This window comes from Triturus cristatus, chromosome 5_2, assembly GCF_964204655.1.
Source record: "Triturus cristatus chromosome 5_2, aTriCri1.1, whole genome shotgun sequence".
Lineage (NCBI taxonomy): Eukaryota > Metazoa > Chordata > Amphibia > Caudata > Salamandridae > Triturus > Triturus cristatus.
The window spans coordinates 928,762,519-928,783,350 of NC_140588.1; the positions used below are offsets into that span (position 1 = coordinate 928,762,519).

Here is a 20,832-nt window from a genome sequence, read left to right on the forward strand (position 1 = left end):
AAGTACTGTCAGTAGCTGGCATGTGTTTCTCTCTGACTAAATCCTTAATTAAACGTTTTTGATTTCTTCCCTTTAGCCCCAAGGTAAAAATGGCTTTTGCACTCATAACTTCGAGGCGCAACTACTGCAATAGCCTATATGCAGGATGTTCAAAGCAATTGCTTCATAAGCGCCACGTGGTCCAAAATTCGGCCACCGGACTTGTACTTTAACTTCCCCGGTATAGGTCTGTGTACAAGGCACTCAGTGTTGCATTGGCTGCCAATTTGTAAGAGGGTTCCATTTAACTTTGGTGCTGGTTTTTAGGGCTTTTCATGCTACTGACTAGGCCTGGGCGGTAAATTCCGTTCCGCTCGCGGAATTTGCGTAATTTCGCGTTCCGAGGAGAACGCAAAATTGCTGAAAAGTCTGCTTTCCGCGATTTCGCGAAATTTTTGCTTGTTCGCGATCTCAAAATGCTTGTTCGCGAGATATTTCTCCCCGAGCACGCAAACAGCAATTGTGAACAGGAAAAAAGCTTCGCGAACAAGCAATTCTGCGTGTTCTCGGAATTTATGCGTGTTCGCGGAGATTTTTTACCGTTTCGCGGAGATTTGCGTAACGCAATTCCGCAAATTCCGCCCACCCCTACTACTGACACGAAATAACTTACTGATCCGTTTTGCCATTATAGAATTCAGAGGAGTCAGTTCTTCCAGTGCCAACTTGCTCAAACTTGCTAAAACCTACCTCTTTTAGGCTCAAATGTTTGTTTGCCAGATTGAAAAGTTTATATTAATCCTACAATAAACTTTAAAACTGAAACACGTCAAATCAGTTTTTGATAGGAAAGGTTTTCTCTAGTTTCTTTTAGCTTAAGAATTCAGTGGTTATAGACATTACCTGCTTGATTTTTTTTTTTTTTCTTCCAATTTAGATTAATGGAGGAGGAGAATTAGGGTCTGTTCTGTTCAAACAAAGTGGTGGACCTAAGATTTTAGGCCATCAATTTGAAAATTTTGCTTTTAGCAGGTCTTCTGGGTCATCAGAATTTGAGACAATTGTTACGAGCAGCTAAGACCTAAGATTTCAATTTGGCACATTTGGAATAAAATAGATCTGTTTAAAAAGCATGGTTTATTAATTTACTAGACTTAATAATAATGTACAAAATGTCCCAAGATTCAGACTGTTTCATGTAATTTCTAACATCCTGTACCCTCATCCATAACCCCTTCGCTGCTCTCCCCTGACATCCCAAGAGTCAAAACTTACTTGAAGGCATCAGTGTTGAATACCAGTTATAAGCTACTGCAATCCCTATTTGTCCCAGGGCCCTTTGTTATTTGTTTTAACTATAAATAAGTCCTATTGTCCTTTGAAGTTTCAGCTTTCACTGGACAATGATTTTATTGAGTATTTGTATGAGACTGTACCCAAGCTTCTAACTCCTACCACCTCCAAGAGAGCCTATGTTGCTTGTTGCAGTGTGAGAATTAAGGTCCTAAAGTGAAAGTCCCGTTGGAGAGTAATAGTACTGTTGGGCCTGGATCTCCAGTGATCAATACCATTGCTCTCACCAGATACTACCCAGTAATACGTACTGTGCTGAGACTCCAAGAAAAGCCCTCAAAATGTGTGCTTCAAATATGTCTACTTAAAGGCTTTTCCTAAAGGCACCTTGAAAGTTTTCCTTTTATTTGCTTGGTTAATCGATGCTCCCTTTTATTGCTGAATCTTCACTAGGCTACCAGACTTCAATACGGCATGCAACATTGCAATTACTAGATTTGTTTTAAAAAAATCATTCTGATTTTTTTTTTCTCTTTCAACCATAATTAATTTGCAGGTGTGGTCAGTGGTGAGATGTTCCGACACATGCAGAATTCTGAAATAATTCGGAAGATGACAGAAGAATTTGATGAGGTTTGTGAAAGATTTGTTTATATTTTGAATGTTTTATTGTATCCTTTATTTATTGAATTTATAAGGCGCGACAGCTACTCCAAAAAGGGTTTCCCGGCGCCAAACCAGACTAGGTAAAAATGTAGCAGCTTGTTGGGATTACTGGTTAAACAACCAAGTATTCTGGGATCTGCGGAAACGGGTGTAACTTGTTTCTTTGCGGATAGCTGAGGGAAGTGTGTTCAAGAGTGAGGGGCCAAGGTAGGCAAAAGATCTGCCTCCCATCCTGGAAAGTTTAAATCTGGGTACATTGAAGTTCTCATGAGTTGCAGATCAGAGGTGACGGGTAGGCACATAGAGGCTGACGAAAGATTGCAGATACTGTGGTGCCGCGTCTATTTTGATTTTAAACATGTAGCTCAGGGCTTTGAACTTGATACGGTTCTCCACCCTGAGCCAATGCAGGTCACAAAGGTAGCTAGAGATGGAAGTAGCTCTGGGAGCCCTGCAGAGTAGTCTTGCCGCAGAGTTCTGAACCATCTGCAGCCTACGAGTCACTGTTTTATTGGATCCAAGGTATAGAACATTTCCGTAGTCAAGCCTTGAGGTGATGAGAGCTTAAACTACTGTTCTCTGGGTAGCATCTGGCAGCATCCAGATGATCTTTCTGAGCCACTTCAAGATGGTGAAACAGGTGACAGTAACCTTGACTGCCTGGTGGTGCATGGTTAGCGAGTCGTCATTGGTTATGCCTAAGTTACGGACATGGCTGGAAGGCCGAGGAAGTGCACCCATCTCCTTAGGCCAATGTAGTCAACCCCAGAGATCTTTGTTCTTAACAAGGATCAGGACCTCTGTTTTATCGCCGTTGAGTTTTAAATGGTTGGAGTGCATCCATGTAGCGATTTTCCCTAATCCTTGCTGAAGGAGGGATGGTGCGCCGGAACTTGCATTAGAGAGAGAGAAGATAATCTGGGAGTTGTCTGCGTAGGTAAACAGTCAGTCCAGCATCTTCGGCAATGTCGGCGAAAGGTCTGACATACAAGTTAAAAAGCAACGGGCTAAGGATGGAGCCCTGGGGCACTCCATAGGGTGAAAGGTGAATGTCAGTGGCGGAGAAAATTTGGAAAGTGCGGTTAGCCAGAAAAGAGATAAGCCAATTTAAGGCTGAGCCACAGATGCCAAGTGATCTCAGCGTGTTGACTAGTATAGGGTGAGATACTGTGCCGAATGCTGCACTGAGGTCTAACGGTACGAGAGTGACAGTATCTCCAGCATCAAGATGATGACGTAGCCTCTCCGTAATCCCCAGTAATGTCGTTTCTGTGGAGAAACCAGCCCTGAAACTAGACTGAGATGGGTGGAGGATTTTGTTGGTTTCTACGAACTTGGAGAGATGGGAATGGATGTATTTCTCCAGGATTTTGGAGAAGGCCAGTAGAAGGGAGATAGGCCGGTAATTGGAAGGTGTGTCAGGGTCAGCATTGGGATTCTTTAGGAGAGGGGTCACCATGGCGTGTTTCCAGTGTGAAGGGACAGTAGATTCAAGTAAAGAGGCATTAAGAACATTCAGGATGACACGCAAAGTAGGTGGCTCAAGCTGCCTGAGTATTGAAATCAGTAAAGGGTCCTTTGGTAACCCGAATTTCACATTGTCTAGGAGGATTTTAAGGGAGTCTTCATTGAGAAGGGGCCAGGAGTCCAGGTAGTTAATGGAAATGTCAAGTGCTGTGTGAGAAAGTGCCATCTTTCTTGCATGGTATGCTCCCACTTTTTGCTGAATTGCCGAATGTACTTTGACTGAGTGTGCCCTGGGCTCCTGCCAATCAGGTGCCCAGGACCTATGTTCCTTCCCTTTAAACTGTGCTGAAACCTAGAACCCAAATTAGCAAACCCTGGCCACATGTCAGCCCCTGGTAAATGGTACACTAGGTACCCAGGGCCTTGTGACCAGGGAAGGGCTCTAAGGGCTGCAGCACTCATTGTGCCACCCTTAGTGGCCCTGTACCCTGACACAAACACACTGCCCTTGCAGGCTGAGTGTCTGGGTATAGGACAAAACAGAGTCGACATGCCACACATCCCTGTGTGCCATGCCCACAACATACACTGCCCTGGCATACATCAGCCACCCCTCTAGCTGGGTGCCCTATGCCAGTGGTGTGGGTAAAGGAGCATGAGCCCTGTGCCCCTACAGTACCCAGCTCCATTCCTGGGCACTGTAAGTGCAGTGCTGCCATTTAAGAGTATATGGTGCTGGGAGATCGTCAAACACTAACTCCACAGCACCATGATGGCTCCACTGAAGACTGAAGTTTGGTATCTAACTTCTCAGCACATTAAACCCACACTGATGCCAGTGCAGGATCTAATGTACAATGCACCACAGAGGGCATTTTAGAGATGCCCCCTGAACCTAACCTACAATTCACGTCTGGTCTGAGGGGCTGCCTAGGCTGCCACACAGCAGACATGTTGCTAGACCCCTGTGTTGAGAGTCATCCGCTCTCCTAGGCCTGCAACAATGCACATCCTGGGCGTGGGGCTAGGTCTCCTCCCCCAGGATGGGGAGGGGAAGCTTCAAAGGCATGCCGCCTTTGTGAGCTTCTCCAGGCCACTTGCTATACTCAGCAACTGGCCCCTACCGGTTCTAAAACCCCACTCTGGCGGGAAGACTGGCTGGAAACCCCAAGGAAGGTCAGGGGGTGTACCAGCCTCTGCCAACCCCACCCCTCAGGTGGGGTGGCGAGGTGAAGCACATCTCCGGGCTTTCGCCATCTTGAAGATGGGGAGCCCTGCCCAATCATGACTAGGCCACTGCCCCCCTCCCACAGGAGAGTGTCAGGACAAGGGGTGTACCCACCCCCGGGCAGGGACCCAGTGGTCCCTGCCCTTTACCTGCCTGTAATGCCCCTAAATTTATTTAGGGGCACCCTGAACCTTCCTTCCGGAGATTCCAGATTCCGAAACAGCAAAGAAGATCAAGAAGAAAGAAGACCTGCTGTGCAGCTGCTAACAAGAGGAAGACACCAACTGCTTTGGCCCCAGCCCTACCGGCCTGTCGACCCTCGAACATGCTCCTGTTAAATCCCGGCATCCCCTGTGGCCAGCAACATCACAAAGCCCGGAGGACCTGGCTACCTTTTGACTCTGAGCATCTGGGACTCCCACGAGCAGTAATTGACCTCTGGCATCAGCCAGGAACCGCGAACCCTGCACACTCGGCAACCGCCAAGCCTGGCCTGTGCTGGTGTGGACAAAGACCCAGAGGACGTCCTCCCGGTGACTGTGACCCCGATTCCGGCACCAAAGGACCCACCTTGACGCTCCTGACGACGCCTGCAGCCTCAGAACCAGGGCCCCCCCTACCGTGATCAACAGAGGGTAAGATTTCCCGACATCAAAAGGCACCCCGGCGCCCTGTGGCCCCCTGTGCCCAACTCCTGGGTACCTACCTATCCTCCAACTACCCAACTTACCTCTCAAATTGGTGGTCGCACCTGAAGAATCTTCGTCCCCGAGCTTGCAGCCTTTAATCGTTCTTGAGCTCTTCCATTGCAATCCATTGAATGCCCGACTGCTTAAAAGCACCCTGCACCCAGCCGCCCGCGTTGCCCTGGCAGCGCAACTTCTACTCCTACCTACTTCCCCATTTGCCCTGAGCAAGTGACCAGGAGCCCAGCTCCCACAGCCGCGTGGCCTGCTAGTCAGCAGCCACCAACCAGGGGCCCCCTGCCTTCCATAAGATAACATTGGCCCTAACTAATATTGGGCCTAATTCTCTCTGCACCCGGCTGCCCCTGTGCTGCTCAGGGTGTAACAACTGTATTTACCTGACCCTGGGAGACCCCAGAGTCTATGCCCAGAACCTTAACTCTGCCAGCCGAGTTCTTACCCAAAAACCGATAACTCCCTTTTCTTCCATAGGGTAACATTGGCTGGTTTCCTTTGAAATTTCTTGTAAGTGTGGAGTTTCTAAACTTTAAAATATTCACCTAAAATCAACCGATTAACAAAATCGAAAATACTCACCAGCTATTAGCAGAGATCCCAGTGCTGGATCTTGGTGCCCAGCACTGACCCGGAAAAGTAATCACAAGCATACTTACCGCTAACTCAATTTTCTCCCATAGGAAACCATTGACTGTTTTTCTGTGAAATTTCTTCTGTGTCGATTTTTGTAAACTACAAATATTGTTTAAAAATCGTACCAACAGTGAAAATGTAATTACTTACCTGTTTTGGATAGATGTCCCAGTACTGAGCCTAGGAGCTCAGCACTGGATCACAAAAGTAACGAGAACATACTTTACCTGCAACTTGAATTTCCTTCCATAGGATAACCTTGCCTAGTTCTTGCTGAAAAAGTTTCTAAGTGTTGATTTTGCAAACTTCTAAATATTCGTTAAAAATCGCCTGTATAACCTAAACGCATTGTCTCAACTGCTTACAGGTGGTACACTAGTGCTGGATCCAGAATCCAGCACTGAGCTAGATGAAAGTAACAATAACCCCACTTACCTGCTAAGTGAATTTCCTTCCATAGGATAACATTGGTAATTTGATTGGAAAAAGTTTGTCAACTTTTAAAGTACCAAAATATTGCTTAAAAATCACAACAGTAACTAAAACGTATTTACTCACCTGTTTCCAAGAACTGTCCCAGGACTGAATCTAAGATCCAGTCCTGGAGTTAAAAAAGTAATCCTGAAAGTAATCAATTGCATTTAACTTAAAATTCCCATTGAGCTCAAGGTATTATTGTGTTTCAAATTGTGTTGCCCATTGCAACAAACTATAACTATTGCATTCAAAAGTCAATTGCCTATTGCAAAGTATTTAACTAAAGCATCTCATTCTGAGAAAGTATATTTTGATACCTATTGTTTGTTCTAAAATAAAACAACCATATATTTTTATATACAAACCATTGGCCTAGAGTTCAGTTATTGAGTGTGTGAAACCATTTGCTGACTGAGTGTGTACAACAAATGCTTTACACTGTCCTCTGATACTGCCTTACTGCTCGACCAAGCTACCACTTTAGAGAGTAAGGTTATATCTAACTTTAGCCTCTGTGAAACCTCTGGGGACTGTGGACTCTGTACACATTGTACCTATTTGGGAACAGTATATACAGTGTAGACATTTTTGGCTTGAGGAGCGTAGTCTCTTCTCCATTTACGTTCTAGTGATTTAAGCTTGGCTCTCTCTTTTTTTAGGGTGTCGGTGTACCATGGTGCAGGCGGACGATGATTATTGAACTTTTTATTAGTAAGGGGAAGACAGGAGTCTATGGCATTAGACAGCCATGTATGTACGGTGCCAGAGAGCGCCTTTACCCTCAAATCAGAAGTAGGTATACTGGAGCATAAGAAGTTGTTTAGGCAAATCAAGTCAAGTTTGTTCCTGTCCCTTTTTAAGTACCTTTAGAGCGGGGAAAGAGGACATAGAAATGTCAGGGGGAGTTATACTGAATTTAGATTAAAAAGTGGTCAGACAAGCATTTTGGTAATTCAGGGCAGCATTGAATGGAGGGCAGACTAGAAAGAATGGGTTGAAGTAGGTGACCTGCCTTGTATGTGGGGCCCGAGTTAAGAAGGTTAATATTCATGGCGGCTAAGTCGGAAACAAAGTTGATACAGGTCGTGTTAGAAAGGTACTCTAGATGTAAGTTTAAGTCGCCCAGAATTGAAAAATTAGCAGAGTTCATGAGCAGGGGGCTTTATAAACCTGGGAAAGGATGCAGCCGAGGGAGCTGGAGCTCCCGGAGGGCGGTAAACTAATAATCCAGATAAATTGAAGTTCGGGGTTAAGGCCAGTTTGAATAGTGAAGCTTCACAATTAGTAATAGCTAAGGGTTCATATTTGCACTGGTTGTCCTTTTTGAAGATGATAGCTATACCCCCGCCCATTTTGGGCCCCCTATCCTTCCTTACTATGGCGTAGTTAGGTGGTAGAGCTGCTGCAACGTCCGGGCCCGCGCTCTCATGAAGCCAAGTCTCTGTCAGAAACAGAGCGTCAGGTTGTTCATAGATCAGGAGGTCGAAGATGTTGGCTTTGTGCTTCGTGAGTGATCGGCAGTTAGTGCTGAGGAAGGAGAATTCTTTGGTATAGAGGGCTGCAGAATGAGTATTATATGTATTTCTCGTTGAAGTAATGAATAGTGATTGAGTAGTTACAAGAGAATTATTGCAGCAAGGAAATTTTTCCCTTCGCCCTGCTATCTGCTTGGAGTAAGGTGCAGTCTTGGCGAATTGGAGGGTGGGGAGCCTGTAATTGGCTGGATGTAAACACAAGTCTATCTGTGGGCTTTGGACCAGGGGTTGTGGCCCCTGGCCCCGTTCGGGCATGGACAGGTGTAGACGGGCTTGCCTTTGGCACGCCGGCGGCGCGTCCACTGTGCAAGAAGAATGGCATCGGCTTTAAATAGAGGCAGGACTCTGAGTCATGTGACTGTCCGAGCTGCGCCCCCTCAAAGCCCCACCAGCTGTATTTGAAGAGAGATCACGCACGCCTACACCCTCAAACAATCGGGGATACCCTGCGGTGGAACGAGGTGTGGGTGTGACTAACAAAGGAAAGTGCAAGGTAGCAGCGAACGGTAAAACAAATTCAGTTACGTTTTTTTTTTTTTTTATATTTTTTTTTAAAACAGATGTCGCAGTTTCCAGATTAAAAATTATCGCTTGGTTAGTATCAGCAAGCCAAGACTTACATCAGTGTCACCAAAATCACTCAAGGCTGCGCGCGTCCACTGCACTAGAAGAATGGCATTGGCTTTATATAGAGAGCAGGACTCTGAGTCATGTGACTATCCGAGCTCCGCTCCGCCAAAGCCCCACCAGCTGTATTTGACGAGAGATTACGCACGCCTACACCCTCCAAAACAATCGGGGAAACCCTGTGGTGGAACGAGTTATGGGCGTGACTAACAAAGGGAAGTGCAAGGTAGCAGCGAGAAAGGTAAAACGAATTCAGTTATTTTTTATTCTCTTTTAAAAAAAATTGGTAATGTTCTATGGAATTTTCATTAGTCAAGAGTTGATTTGTTGAATTGTGAGAAAGTGCCATCTTTCTTGCATGGTATGCCCCCACTTTTTGCTGAATTGCTGAATGTACTTTGACTGAGTGTGCCCTGGATTCCTGCCAATCAGGTGCCCAGGGCCTATGTTCCTTCCCTAAAACCCAAAATCCAAATTGTCAAACCCTGGCCACATGTCAGCCCCTGGTAAATGGTACCCTAGGTACCCAGGGCCTTGTGACCAGGGAAGGCCTCTAAGGGCTGCAGCACTCATTGTGCCACTCTTAGAGGCCCTGTACCCTTACACACACACACACACACACACACACACACACACACACACACTGCCCTTGCAGGCTGGGTGTCTGGGTACAAGACAAAACAAAGAGTCGACATGTCACACATCCCTGTGTGCCATGCCCACCACCTACACTGCCCTGGCATACATCAGCCACCCCTCTAGCTCGGTGCCCTATGCTAGTGGTGTGGGCGCAGGAGCCCTGTGCCCCTACAGTACCCCTGTGCCCCTACAGTACCCAGGTCCATTCCTGGGCATTGTAAGTGCAGTGCTGCCATTTAAGAGTACATGGTGCTGTGAGCTCGTCAAACACGAACTCCACAGCACCATAATGGCAACACTGAAGACTGAGAAGTTTGGTATCAAACTTCTCAGCACATTAAACCCACACTCCTCCTGGGTCTGCAACAATGCACATCCTGGGCGAGGTGCTAAATCTCCTCCCCCAGAATGGGCAGGGGGAAGCTTCAAAGACATGCCGCCTCTGTGAGCTTCCCCAGGCCACTGCAACCCCCCACTCTGGCGGGAAGCTTGGCCGGAAACCCCAATTAAGGACAGGGGATGTGCCAGACTGCCAACCCCACCCCTCATGTGGGGGAGGCGAGGTGAAGCACATCTCCGGGCTCTCGCTATCTTGAAGATGGGAAGCCCTGCCCAATCAGGACTAGGGTACTGCCCCCCTCCCACAGGAGAGAGGCAGAATAGGGGGTGTCCCCACCCCAGGACAGGGACCCATTGGTCCCTGCCCTTCACCTACCTGTAACACCCCTAAATTTAGTATTTAGGGGCACCCTGAACCTTCCTTCCCCAGATTCCAGATTCCAAAATACAAAGAAGAGCAAGAAGAAAGAAGACCTGCCCTGCAGCTGCTAAGAAGAGGAAGACACCAACTGCTTTGGCCCCAGCCCTACCGGCCTGTTAACCCTCGAACCTGCTCCTGCTCCAACCCGGCAACTCTTGTGGCCAGCAACCTCACAAACCCCGGCAGACCTGGCTACCTTTTGACTCTATGCCCCCTGGGACTCCCATGAGTTGAGGCTCTACTCAGAACCTACTTCTAATCCCTGGCAGCAGCCCTGAACCGTGAACCCTTCACACTCTGCACCCGCCAAGCCTGGCTTGTGCCGGAGTGAACAAAGACCACGAGGTGGACCCCACGGCAACTGTGACCCCGAGTCCGGCACCTCCCTCGACACTCCTGAAGAAGCCTGCAGCCTCAGAACCAGGTGGCCCCCCAACCGCGATCAACAGAGGGTAAAATTTCCCGACACCAAAAGGCACCCCTGCACCCGGCGGCCCCCTGTGCCGAACTCTTGGGTACCTACCTATCCTCCAACTACCCAACTTACCTTTCAAAGTGGTGTTGGCACCTGAAGAATCTTCGTCCCCGAGCTTGCAGTCTTTTTCTAAACCGTAGATTTCCCATAGAAATCAATTTAGCGCCCGAAGGCTCAAAAGCACCCTGCACCCAGCTGCCCAAGTGGCCCTGGCAGTGCAACCTATCTACTTCCCCACTTGCCCTGAGTAAGTGACCAGGAGCCCAGCTCCCACAGCCGCTTGGCCTGCTAGTCAGCAGCCACCAACCAAGGCCCCCCTACCTCTCATAGGATAATATTGGGCCTAATTCTCTCTGCACCCGGCTGGCCCTGTGCGGCTGAGTGTGTAACAACTGTACCTACCTGACCTTGGGAGACCCTTGAGTCTATGCCCAGAACCTTGACTCTGCCAGTCGAGTACTTACCTTTAAACCGATAACTCAATTTTCTCCATAGGGTAACATTGACTGGCTTTTCCTTAAATTTCTTCTAAGTGTGGACTTTTCAAAACTTAAAATATTCACCAAAAATCAGCCGAGTAACGAAAACGAAAATACTCACCTGCTATTAGGTGAGCTCCCAGTGCTGGATCTTGGTGCCCAGCACTGACTCTGAGAAATACTTACTACTGTACTTACCAGTAACCCAATTTTCTCCCATAGGAAATCAGTGTCAATTTCTGCAATCTTTAAATATTCTTTAAAAATCGTATAATATCTGAAAACGTATTTACTTACCTGTTTTGGATAAAGGTCCCAGTACTGAGTCTAGGCACCCAGTACTGGATTACAAAAGTAACGAGAACATACTATACCTGCAACTTGAATTTTCTTCCATAGGGAATCATTGACTGTGTTCTATGAAATATTTTCTAAGTGTCAACCTTTAAAATAGCAAAATATTGTCTAAAAATCATCACAGTAATTAAGTCTACTTTTATCACTTGATTCTAAGTACTGACCCAGTACTGAATCTAGGATCCAGTCCTGGAAATCCAAAAGTAATCCTAAAAGTAATCTGTTGCAAATAACTTGAAACTTCCATTGAGCTCAATGCATTATTGTGTTTAAAATTGTGTTGCCTATTGCAACCACTTGTAACTTTCTACAAAAGTGAATTGCATATTGCAAAAGTATTTATATAAATCTCATTCTGAGAAAGTATATTTTAATACCTATTGTTGGTATTAAAATAAAACAAGCATATATATTTTTATATATATATAAACCATTGGCCTAGAGTTCAGTTATTGTGTGTGAGACCATTTGCTGACTACAACAAATGCTTTACACTGTCCTCTGATACTGCCTTACTACTCGACCAAGCTACCACTTTAGAGAGTAAGGTTATATCTAACTTTAGCCTCTGCCAAACCTCTGGGGACTGTGGACTCTGTACACCCTGTACCTATTTGAGAACAGTATATACAGAGCCACTTTCTCACAATTGTTACCTGCACACTTTTTATAAACTATACATATAGAAGTTGCACTTTTTATTTGAAGTAACAGTTCTGTAGTAGGGGATCTCTGTGTATAGTCATAATCTAGTGAATAGTCCCGCCCATGTGCGTGGACCCCGGAGCAATAAAAAATAATCTCTAAAAGGTGACAAATCATGCAGACCTGCATACACCTTTAAGAGAGAATTTAATTTAAAGACAGATAATGCAGCCTCTACCCACAGGCTACACTGTCCAGTACTTCAACTAGAATTCCACCAACATCCACAAACAGCACTGCCTGTCTAGTTTTTCTCCACATAGGAAAAAACCCTGCCTCTACCAGCAAAAGCCTCTGGAATGATAGAGAGGAAGGAGTGGACAGACAAGCCCCATAGGCTGCCATTATGTGGCTTAGAACAGGATACTGTGCCTTTAAGAAAACTTTCCAGATTTCCAGAACTTTCCCCAGTATCCCAGAATGCCCAGCAGGTCCCATTTACTTTCAGTTCTTTTTTCCGGCTCCTGCTAGCAGGACCCTGGAGCATTGAGCTCTCCCCTTTTCAAGGGTTTATTGGAGATTTTGGCAATTTTTGTCACTTTTTCTAGTGCTTAGTAGCTGGTACTGTCAACATGCCTGGCTTGTTCGACAAGTGCCCGGAATGTGGTCGAAAGAAGGCTAAAACTGATCCACACGAGGTGTGTATAGGTTGCCTTCCCCAGTCCCACGTGCCTGAAAGCTGTACCATCTGCCACTCGTTCTCAGCCAGGACCCTGAGGGACAGAATGAAAATCGGGCTTCAAGTTCTGGAGGAGAGAAGACTGAAGGCACCAGGTGGGTCTGGAGGGGCTGATTTGGCCCATACTTTTGGCCCCTGGGGGGCTCCCCAGGGGCAGGAAGACCAGTAAGCGCTCCCACTCCCCGTCGACGTCGAGGGCGTCGACGGCGACGTCGAGGAGGATGACCACCGTCTGTTCGCCGTCTCCCCAGGGCTCTGAGGAGAAGCGGCGTCGACTATCGCCGTCGAGGTACCTGAATAGGCCGCCGTCGACTACATCGGCTTCGTCGGCGACGACGCCGTCTTCGGCCCCGTCCAGCGGTCGGCGTCGAGATCGGACCCGGCGTCGGCATTCGCCGTCGAGGGATCGCCGTTCGCCGTCGATGAAGAGGAGACGGTCGACGTCGCCGAAGAGGAGATCGACGTCGAGACGCTCGAGGTCGAGGAGATCGCCGTCGAGGCGAAGGTCGCCGTCGAGGCGAAGGTCGCCGTCGAGGCGAAGGTCTGAGGCGAAGGTCGCCGTCGAGGCGAAGGTCGCAGTCGAGGAAGAGAGTCACCGGAATCGGTGTACTCGGTGGTGTATACGCCCCCTCGGATGCCTCCGTCGCCGCCTCCTCCTCCACCACCTCCACCAACGCCTCCACCTCCACCACCGCCACCTCCTCCACCTCCACCTCCACCACCTCCACCGCCACCACCGCCTCCACAGCCGAGGACGCTGCCTCCGCCGCCCCAACCTCAGTCGTTGCCAAGCACTCCTGTGGGACCGCCGCCGGTTCCCCCGCGGTCGGTTTCCCTTCCAAGGTACCCGACTCCGCCGCAGGGGACCCCGAAGCCACGACGCCTGTGGTCGCCTGGACCGGCTAGACCGGCGGACAGGCCGAAGCCGAAGAGGTCGCGCTCCCGCTCTCACAGGAGGAGAAGGTCACGGAGCCGTGGACGGTCCTCGTCGGACTCAGGACGACGCCGTAGGAGGTATAGGTCCAGGTCGCACACGCGCTCCTCGACCAGAGACTTTTCCCCGACGCTGTCGGACTCCCCGGGGACTAGGGTGTCTCCGGTGGACTACTTGGTCTCTTTCCAAGAGGTGCTGTTGCGAGGGGCTGCAAAGTTGGGTATCACGGTGACGGTTCCAACACCCACGACGTCCGTGATATTCGAGACGCTTCATAAGAAACATCTGTCTCGCCCCCTACTGCCTCTGGTACCAGGACTGGTGGAACCCGCGTTGGAGCTGTTCCTCACTCCCGCGACGACGAAGGCCGCTCCCTCCAGGCTCATGAAAAAGTATAGGGCCCCGGAGTCGGATCCTTCCTTTTTGAGAGTGGACCCGAAGCCGGATTCGGTGATCGTGACGGCGGCAAGAAAACATGCGACCGCCCCATCCACGGTTCCGCCTGACAAAGAAAGCCGCTGGCTGGATTCTGCGGGCAGGAAGGTGTGTGGGACCGCCGCCACCACCATGAAGGCGGCAAGTGCAGGGGCTTTGTTGGGCCGTTACGACCGGGCCCTGTGGGAGTCCCTGCAGCAATATGCGGACCTACTGCCCCGGGACAAGAAGGACTTCTTGGAAACAGTGCGCGAAGGCATGCTGGTTTCTAATCAAGTGATCGGCGCAGCGGCGGATGTATCCTTGTTGGCCGCCTACTGTCATGGCGTCCACCAGAGGCGGCATTCGTGGCTGCGCCTGACGTCACTCAAGCCGGAGGCGCAGCAAAGAGTGGCCTACCTGCCCTTCTCGGGGGAAACCCTGTTCGGGAAACATGCGGATGATGAGATGGCCCGCATGAAGGCGGAGGCGGAAACCCTGACGGCCGTCGGGTTGGAGAAGGCCGAGAAGAAGAAGCGCCCGTTCCAGAGGAGGTTAGGGTCTTCGGGCATAGGGCGTGGGCAGGGTTCGGGACAGCAGCAGCAACAACAGCAGCAGTTCCGCAAGCCCTTCCAGAAGCGCCAGAGGGGTAGAGGAGGCCAGCAGGCTACTACCACTACCAAGGGCCCGGCCGGGTCTCGGCCCTGAGCGGCTACTTCCCCCTCAACCGTTACCCACTCCAGTGGGGGGAAGCATTCAATTTTTTCCGGCAGAGTGGAGAAAAATTACCCAGGACAAGTGGGTGCTGAATATTGTTTGCAATGGATACAGTCTTCGGTTTATCAGCCCGCCTCCAGCGATTCCGCCGGTCAGCTCTCGCTTTCAGCTGAGACATCTCCAGGCGGAGGCAGACATCTTGTTGAGAAAAAAGGCGGTAGAAGTGGTACCTCTGTCTCAAAGGGGAAGAGGTCTGTACTCTCGGTTCTTCCTCGTTCGCAAGAAGGACAAGAACGAGTTCAGGCCCATTCTGGATTTGCGACAGGCAAACAAATGGATTCGCAGAGAAAAGTTTCGCATGCTATCGTTGTACCCTCAGCTGCAACGGGGAGACTGGCTCTGTGCCATAGATCTACAGGATGCGTACTTCCATGTGCCCATAGCGCGGAAGCACAGGAAGTTCCTGCGATTCCAAGTCGGCGCCAATCACTATCAATACACAGTACTGCCATTCGGGCTAAAGTCTGCGCCCAGGACCTTCTCGAAGTGCATGGCGGTGGTGGCGGCACACCTGCGGAGGAACAAGGTGTCTGTCTACCCGTATCTGGACGATTGGCTGATCAAGGCATCATCCTTCGCGGAAGCGCAAGAACACTTCCGATGGACGTGCGAGCTCTTGCACAAGCTGGGGTTACACGTCAACATGTCCAAATCGGTCACGTCTCCGGTCCAGTGCATACAGTACCTGGGGGCCTCCATCGATACGCGGTCAGCAAGCGTGTCTCCTTCGGAGGAGAGACGGTTATCACTCCTTCGGAAGGCTCAGGACCTCAGGACTGCTCCATCGACGACAGTGAGGAAGGTGTCTTCGCTGCTGGGATCGATGGCCTCCTGTATCTTCCTCACGCCTCACACACGGCTTCACATGAGACCACTGCAGGAGTGCTTGGAGGATCAGAGGACAGGCTCGTGGGGCGACAAGATACGACTGTCGCTGCATGCTCTTCAGTCCCTGAAGTGGTGGTGTTCGGCGGAAAACCTCCTCAAGGGGGTTCCCTTCCACAAGGACATTCCTACGACGAGTGTAGTGACGGATGCTTCTCTCCAGGGCTGGGGAGCGCATTCCGGGGACTTGCAGATTCAAGGGAAGTGGTCTCCTTTGGAATCGACGTACCACATCAATTTCCTGGAACTCAGATCTGTCTTCCTGGCACTGAAGTCCTTCCTTCCGTCCTTCCAGACCAACTCGCTGTTGATACAGACGGACAATACAACCACGATGTATTACCTCAACAAGCAGGGGGGGTCGAGATCGCGCACTCTGTCGCAGGAGGCGCAGGCGATCTGGCGCTGGCTGCTGGCCCGAGGACTGACGATTACGGCCACGCATCTGCCAGGGGTGCAGAATGCTCAGGCGGACGCCTTGAGCAGGCTGATTCAGGAAAACCACGAATGGGTCATAAACGACGAAGTACTAGGAGAAGTCTTCGCAAGGTGGGGGACTCCAGACGTAGATCTGTTCGCCACCGCCGAAAACAGCAAATGCCGAGACTTCGCATCCAGGTACTACCAGCGGGGGACGCTGGGGAATGCGCTATGGATCGATTGGTCGAACAGCTTTCTGTACGCTTTTCCACCCATTCCCCTGATTCCGGCGGTGTTCATCAAGCTGTCCCAGTCCAGGGCGCGGATGATCCTGATCGCCCCGGAGTGGCCCAGGCAGTGGTGGTTCACGGACCTTCTTCACCGGTCTCTCCTTCCTCACATGCGGTTGCCGTGCAGGCCGGACCTTCTCACGAAGTTCGGGGGGCGGATGGTGCACCCCAACCTCTCGTCTTTGAGTTTGGCGGCATGGCTCCTGAAATAGTGCAATATGGCCATCTGAATCTACCAGACGATTGTATGGACATACTGAAGGAGTCTAAACGACCTTCCACTAGGACATCCTATGCTTACAAGTGGAAGAGGTTCTGCATCTGGTGTAAGTCCAAGAACTTTGATCCGACAACATGTAAGGAAGATATCATCCTTCCATACCTTTTACATCTGGCGCAGTCTGGCCATTTTCCATTAAGGTTCATCTGGCTGCTTTGACTGCTTACAGGAAATGCCCTTCACAGACTTCCTTCTTTCAGATCCCTGTGGTCAAGGATTTTTTGGAAGGCTTGAAGAAAGTGTTTCCTCCCGTCAGACTTCCCTCGCCTTCCTGGGACTTGAATGTGGTGCTGTCCAGATTGATGAAGGAGCCTTTTGAACCCATTCACAAGGCTTCATTGCAGCACCTATCCTGGAAGGCGGCGTTCCTAGTGGCCATTACATCGGCCCGCAGGGTGAGTGAACTTCAGGCATTATGTTGTCAAGAACCTTATACTGTATTTCATGCTGCTAAGGTTTTGATGCGTTCTCACCCTAAATTTCTTCCTAAGGTTATCTCTGATTTTCATGTCAACCAGACCATAACTTTACCTACGTTCTTTCAGAATCCCTCTTCGCCAGCGGAAAGGTCTCTCCATTCCCTGGATGTTCGGAGGGTGTTGAAATTTTATCTGGATAAGACTAAGGATATTCGTAGGTCTGACCAATTATTTGTAAATTATGGATCAGTCAGGACTGGTCTTGCGACCTCTAAGCAGTCCATTTCTAGGTGGATTGTGTCCTGCATACAATTGTGTTATCAAAAGGCTAATAAGACCTTAGGGGGTAAACCTAAGGCTCATTCCACCAGGGGCAAAGCTGCCACGACGGCTTTGCTGCGTAATGTTCCTATTGCGGAAATCTGCAAGGCGGCCACTTGGAAGTCGGTCCATACCTTTGCTGCGCATTACTGTTTGGACTCGGATGCCAGGGCAGATGCTCAGGTTGGGCAGGCTTCGCTGCGAAATTTGTTCGCACAGTAGTGGGTTTGTCTTGTTTGTTCTCCACCGCTGCTGTTGTGTGGGGATGGGCTTGCCATTCTATTCACTAGATTATGACTATACACAGAGATCTCCTACTACAGAAGGAGTAGTTTCTTTTCTGTAACTCCAGTTCTGTAGTAGGGGTATCTCTGTTATAGTCATAAGCGCCCGCCCTCCTCCCCGGTTGAGAGATATTTTTTCATATGAAGAATGCTACAGGTCTGGCGTACTACGCCTTCAAAAAGAACTGAAAGTAAATGGGACCTGCTGGGCATTCTGGGATACTGGGGAAAGTTCTGGAAATCTGGAAAGTTTTCTTAAAGGCACAGTATCCTGTTCTAAGCCACATAATGGCAGCCTATGGGGCTTGTCTGTCCACTCCTTCCTCTCTATCATTCCAGAGGCTTTTGCTGGTAGAGGTAGGGTTTTTTCCTATGTGGAGAAAAACTAGACAGGCAGTGCTGTTTGTGGATGTTGGTGGAATTTTAGTTGAAGTACTGGACAGTGTGGCCTGTGGGTAGAGGCTGCATTATCTGTCTTTAAATTAAATTCTCTCTTAAAGGTGTATGCAGGTCTGCATGATTTGTCACCTTTTAGAGATTATTTTTTATTGCTCCGGGGTTCACGCACATGGGCGGGACTATTCACTAGATTATGACTATAACAGAGATACCCCTACTACAGAACTGGAGTTACAGAAAAGAAACTACTCCTTCTAAAATTAGAGAAGGACTATATTTAAAGCAAAGTGACATGAAAACTTTCACAAGCATGTTTTTGAGAACGTGATAGCAAAGTACGGTCTAGCCAAATATGCTGTTGCCCACAGAAACTAAAAACTGGCACTGCCTCTTTAGGTTGGAACACTTCAGCAGTATCCCATCACTCCTGCCAATGACAGGTCAGTTCTCTTCATGGAATTCAGTGGTTCCTTCTAGTTTCTCCAGGTGGAGGGAGGTTTGCTCATGACTGTAATAGATTCCTTTGGAAGCAAACTAATATTGCAGGTAGATAACTTTTGCTTTTGACTTCTGATCCAGGGAATCTTCATTGATACTAATTGGATAAAACACAGTATCAAGCTAATACCACTAAAATGTAGAGAAAGGAAAAAAATGATCTAACTAAAAAGATTTTATAAGTATACGTGGCTCACCTTGGCATCTGCTCTGGAATCTGGAAAAGACAATGTTTCAAAGTTTTACACAGACATGCAAGTGGAGTGTTAAATATTTCAGGTATGGAAATGATTCTTAGTATTGCAGCAATAGCCACTTCCCCCTTGTTAGAGTGGACCTTTGTCCTACCAAACAATGTTTTATTAGCATTACGATACATAATTGAAATGATCCTTCTAGAAATAGTTTGCTTACAAGTGAATAAAAAATGCAGCCCATAATTAAACAAGCATTGGCATAGCCAATAGGCCTCACCTTTGGGACCTTATAAGTGTTTAACCATGCAACAGTTAATGTTGTTGCACCAAGGATATTGTGCTGCATAACTCAATACTTATAAGGTCCCAAAAGTGAGACCTATTGGCTATGGTCCAGTGTTTAGCGAGTAAAACATTACTAGGGCAGAAGTGAAAAAACTATTTCCTACAAGAGCCTATGACTTTTATGGTCCACAGGTTGCATGCTCATTTTACATAAAGGTGAGTGCATTGTGAAAAATTGTGTGTGCTCAAGTGAGCGTGGTTTGTTTGGAAAAGTCACCTTGTACGCCAGTTGGTGTGGAGGTACTGGGGAGTAGAGGTATCCAGGGGTAAAGGAAACATTGTTTCTCATTCATGATTCACCCAAGGCAGGTAAGGGAGGAAAAAAAAGCGCAAACAAAGCCTGTGGACTTATGAGGGATAGTGGCAGATATGTTTGCCTCCTCGAGAAGAAGCCGGGCAGCTGTCAATGGGATGAGCTGCAGACGCTGCATGGGGCAAACTGGTCGCACGGGTGGCAACCTACCAGCTGTGGTAAGATGGATCTTGGGAATAAACAACATGGACCTGTCTTTGCCACTGGCTGGAACTTGCACAATGTCTGACAATGTATAGTGTGTGAATACTGATCACAAGGGGGTAGCAGCAAAGTCTTTTGTCTGCTCAGAGGCTAGGTACTCTGTGTGCGTGCAAGGGGCTCACAGGGAGTGAGCTCTTACAACAGCTGTGATGCCTGCAAGATAATTGGAAATAGTGAGCATACAGCAGTGCTGGGAGGAACAGACAAAGTGCACTTTATGCTGTGTCTCAGGAATTGATGCAATAAATAAAGATAGAAAATCGGGGTGCTAAAGTAGTAGCGAGATATTACGTCCGCAGTGCAGTATAAAGTTGATGCAAGCGCTGGGTCAAAGGGCAAACTGAAACGTCCACTGTGTTGCCTGCAATTAAATAAATAAGACATTGTGGTCCTGCAGGGGTGCTGGGAGAGTTATGCCAGAGAACAAGCACTTTGTAATGTAGTCTCACAGAAGGACAGCGCAGCCAGATGCTAAACAAATCTGAGCGTTCGAGCAGTGCCAAGAATTAGTATCTGCCATGCAAATGAAAACCATTGAGCTGCTGTATCACTGCTACTTGCAGAGACAGAGCGGCAATAGTTGAAGCCATAAAGTTACCACTGCTATGGAGACAAGCGCTTCCTGGTTAAAGGGGTTAGTGCTGCTGGGCAGAAAAGCCATAGAGTTACCGCCACTGTATGCTTGCAGATTGGGCTTAAGGTGATTACGTGAAGGGGCGTATTATAGAGGCAAGCTGGGTGGGTCATGTGATACTTCTGGGTAAAAGTGTTAGCCATCTTAAAATAAGTTAGTATTTAGTGCAATGCATGCATGGTGTTGTGAAAGATCTGAAGAGCGTTTTTAGATAAAAGGATTGCAACGCACCTGAGAAAACACGTTAAACTCTTATCTTATAAAGCCCCGGAGTGGTGTGTGCGTGCGCCACATGCATGCTTGTCACAGTAAAAGAAAAACACACTGCTGGCACTGCAATCTTGTGTTTGCTGGCCAGGGCGTGGTGCGTGCTTGTGGGCGTACGCAGTTTGATCTTTTTCGAAGCACATACACATGCTTTTGGCACGCCCCCTGCTCGCTTCCGCAAGGTGTATTCCGCCACAAGCACGAGTATGTGTTTGGAAAAAGAGCAGAACGACGGCTTAAGGTCCTCC

At 48.6% G+C, this 20,832-nt stretch overlaps 1 protein-coding gene across 2 annotated transcripts in view; it reads left to right on the forward strand.

Annotated features, from left to right (window-relative positions):
• The window catches only part of STAG2 (STAG2 cohesin complex component), a 1,427,207-nt gene that overhangs the window by 352,807 nt on the left and 1,053,568 nt on the right, over positions 1 to 20,832 (forward strand). For both annotated transcript variants that reach the window (XM_085608133.1, XM_085608134.1), the window contains exon 8: positions 1,829 to 1,905. In XM_085608133.1, the coding sequence (XP_085464259.1) occupies positions 1,829 to 1,905 (77 nt within the window). The remainder of the gene's footprint in view (positions 1 to 1,828; positions 1,906 to 20,832) is intronic.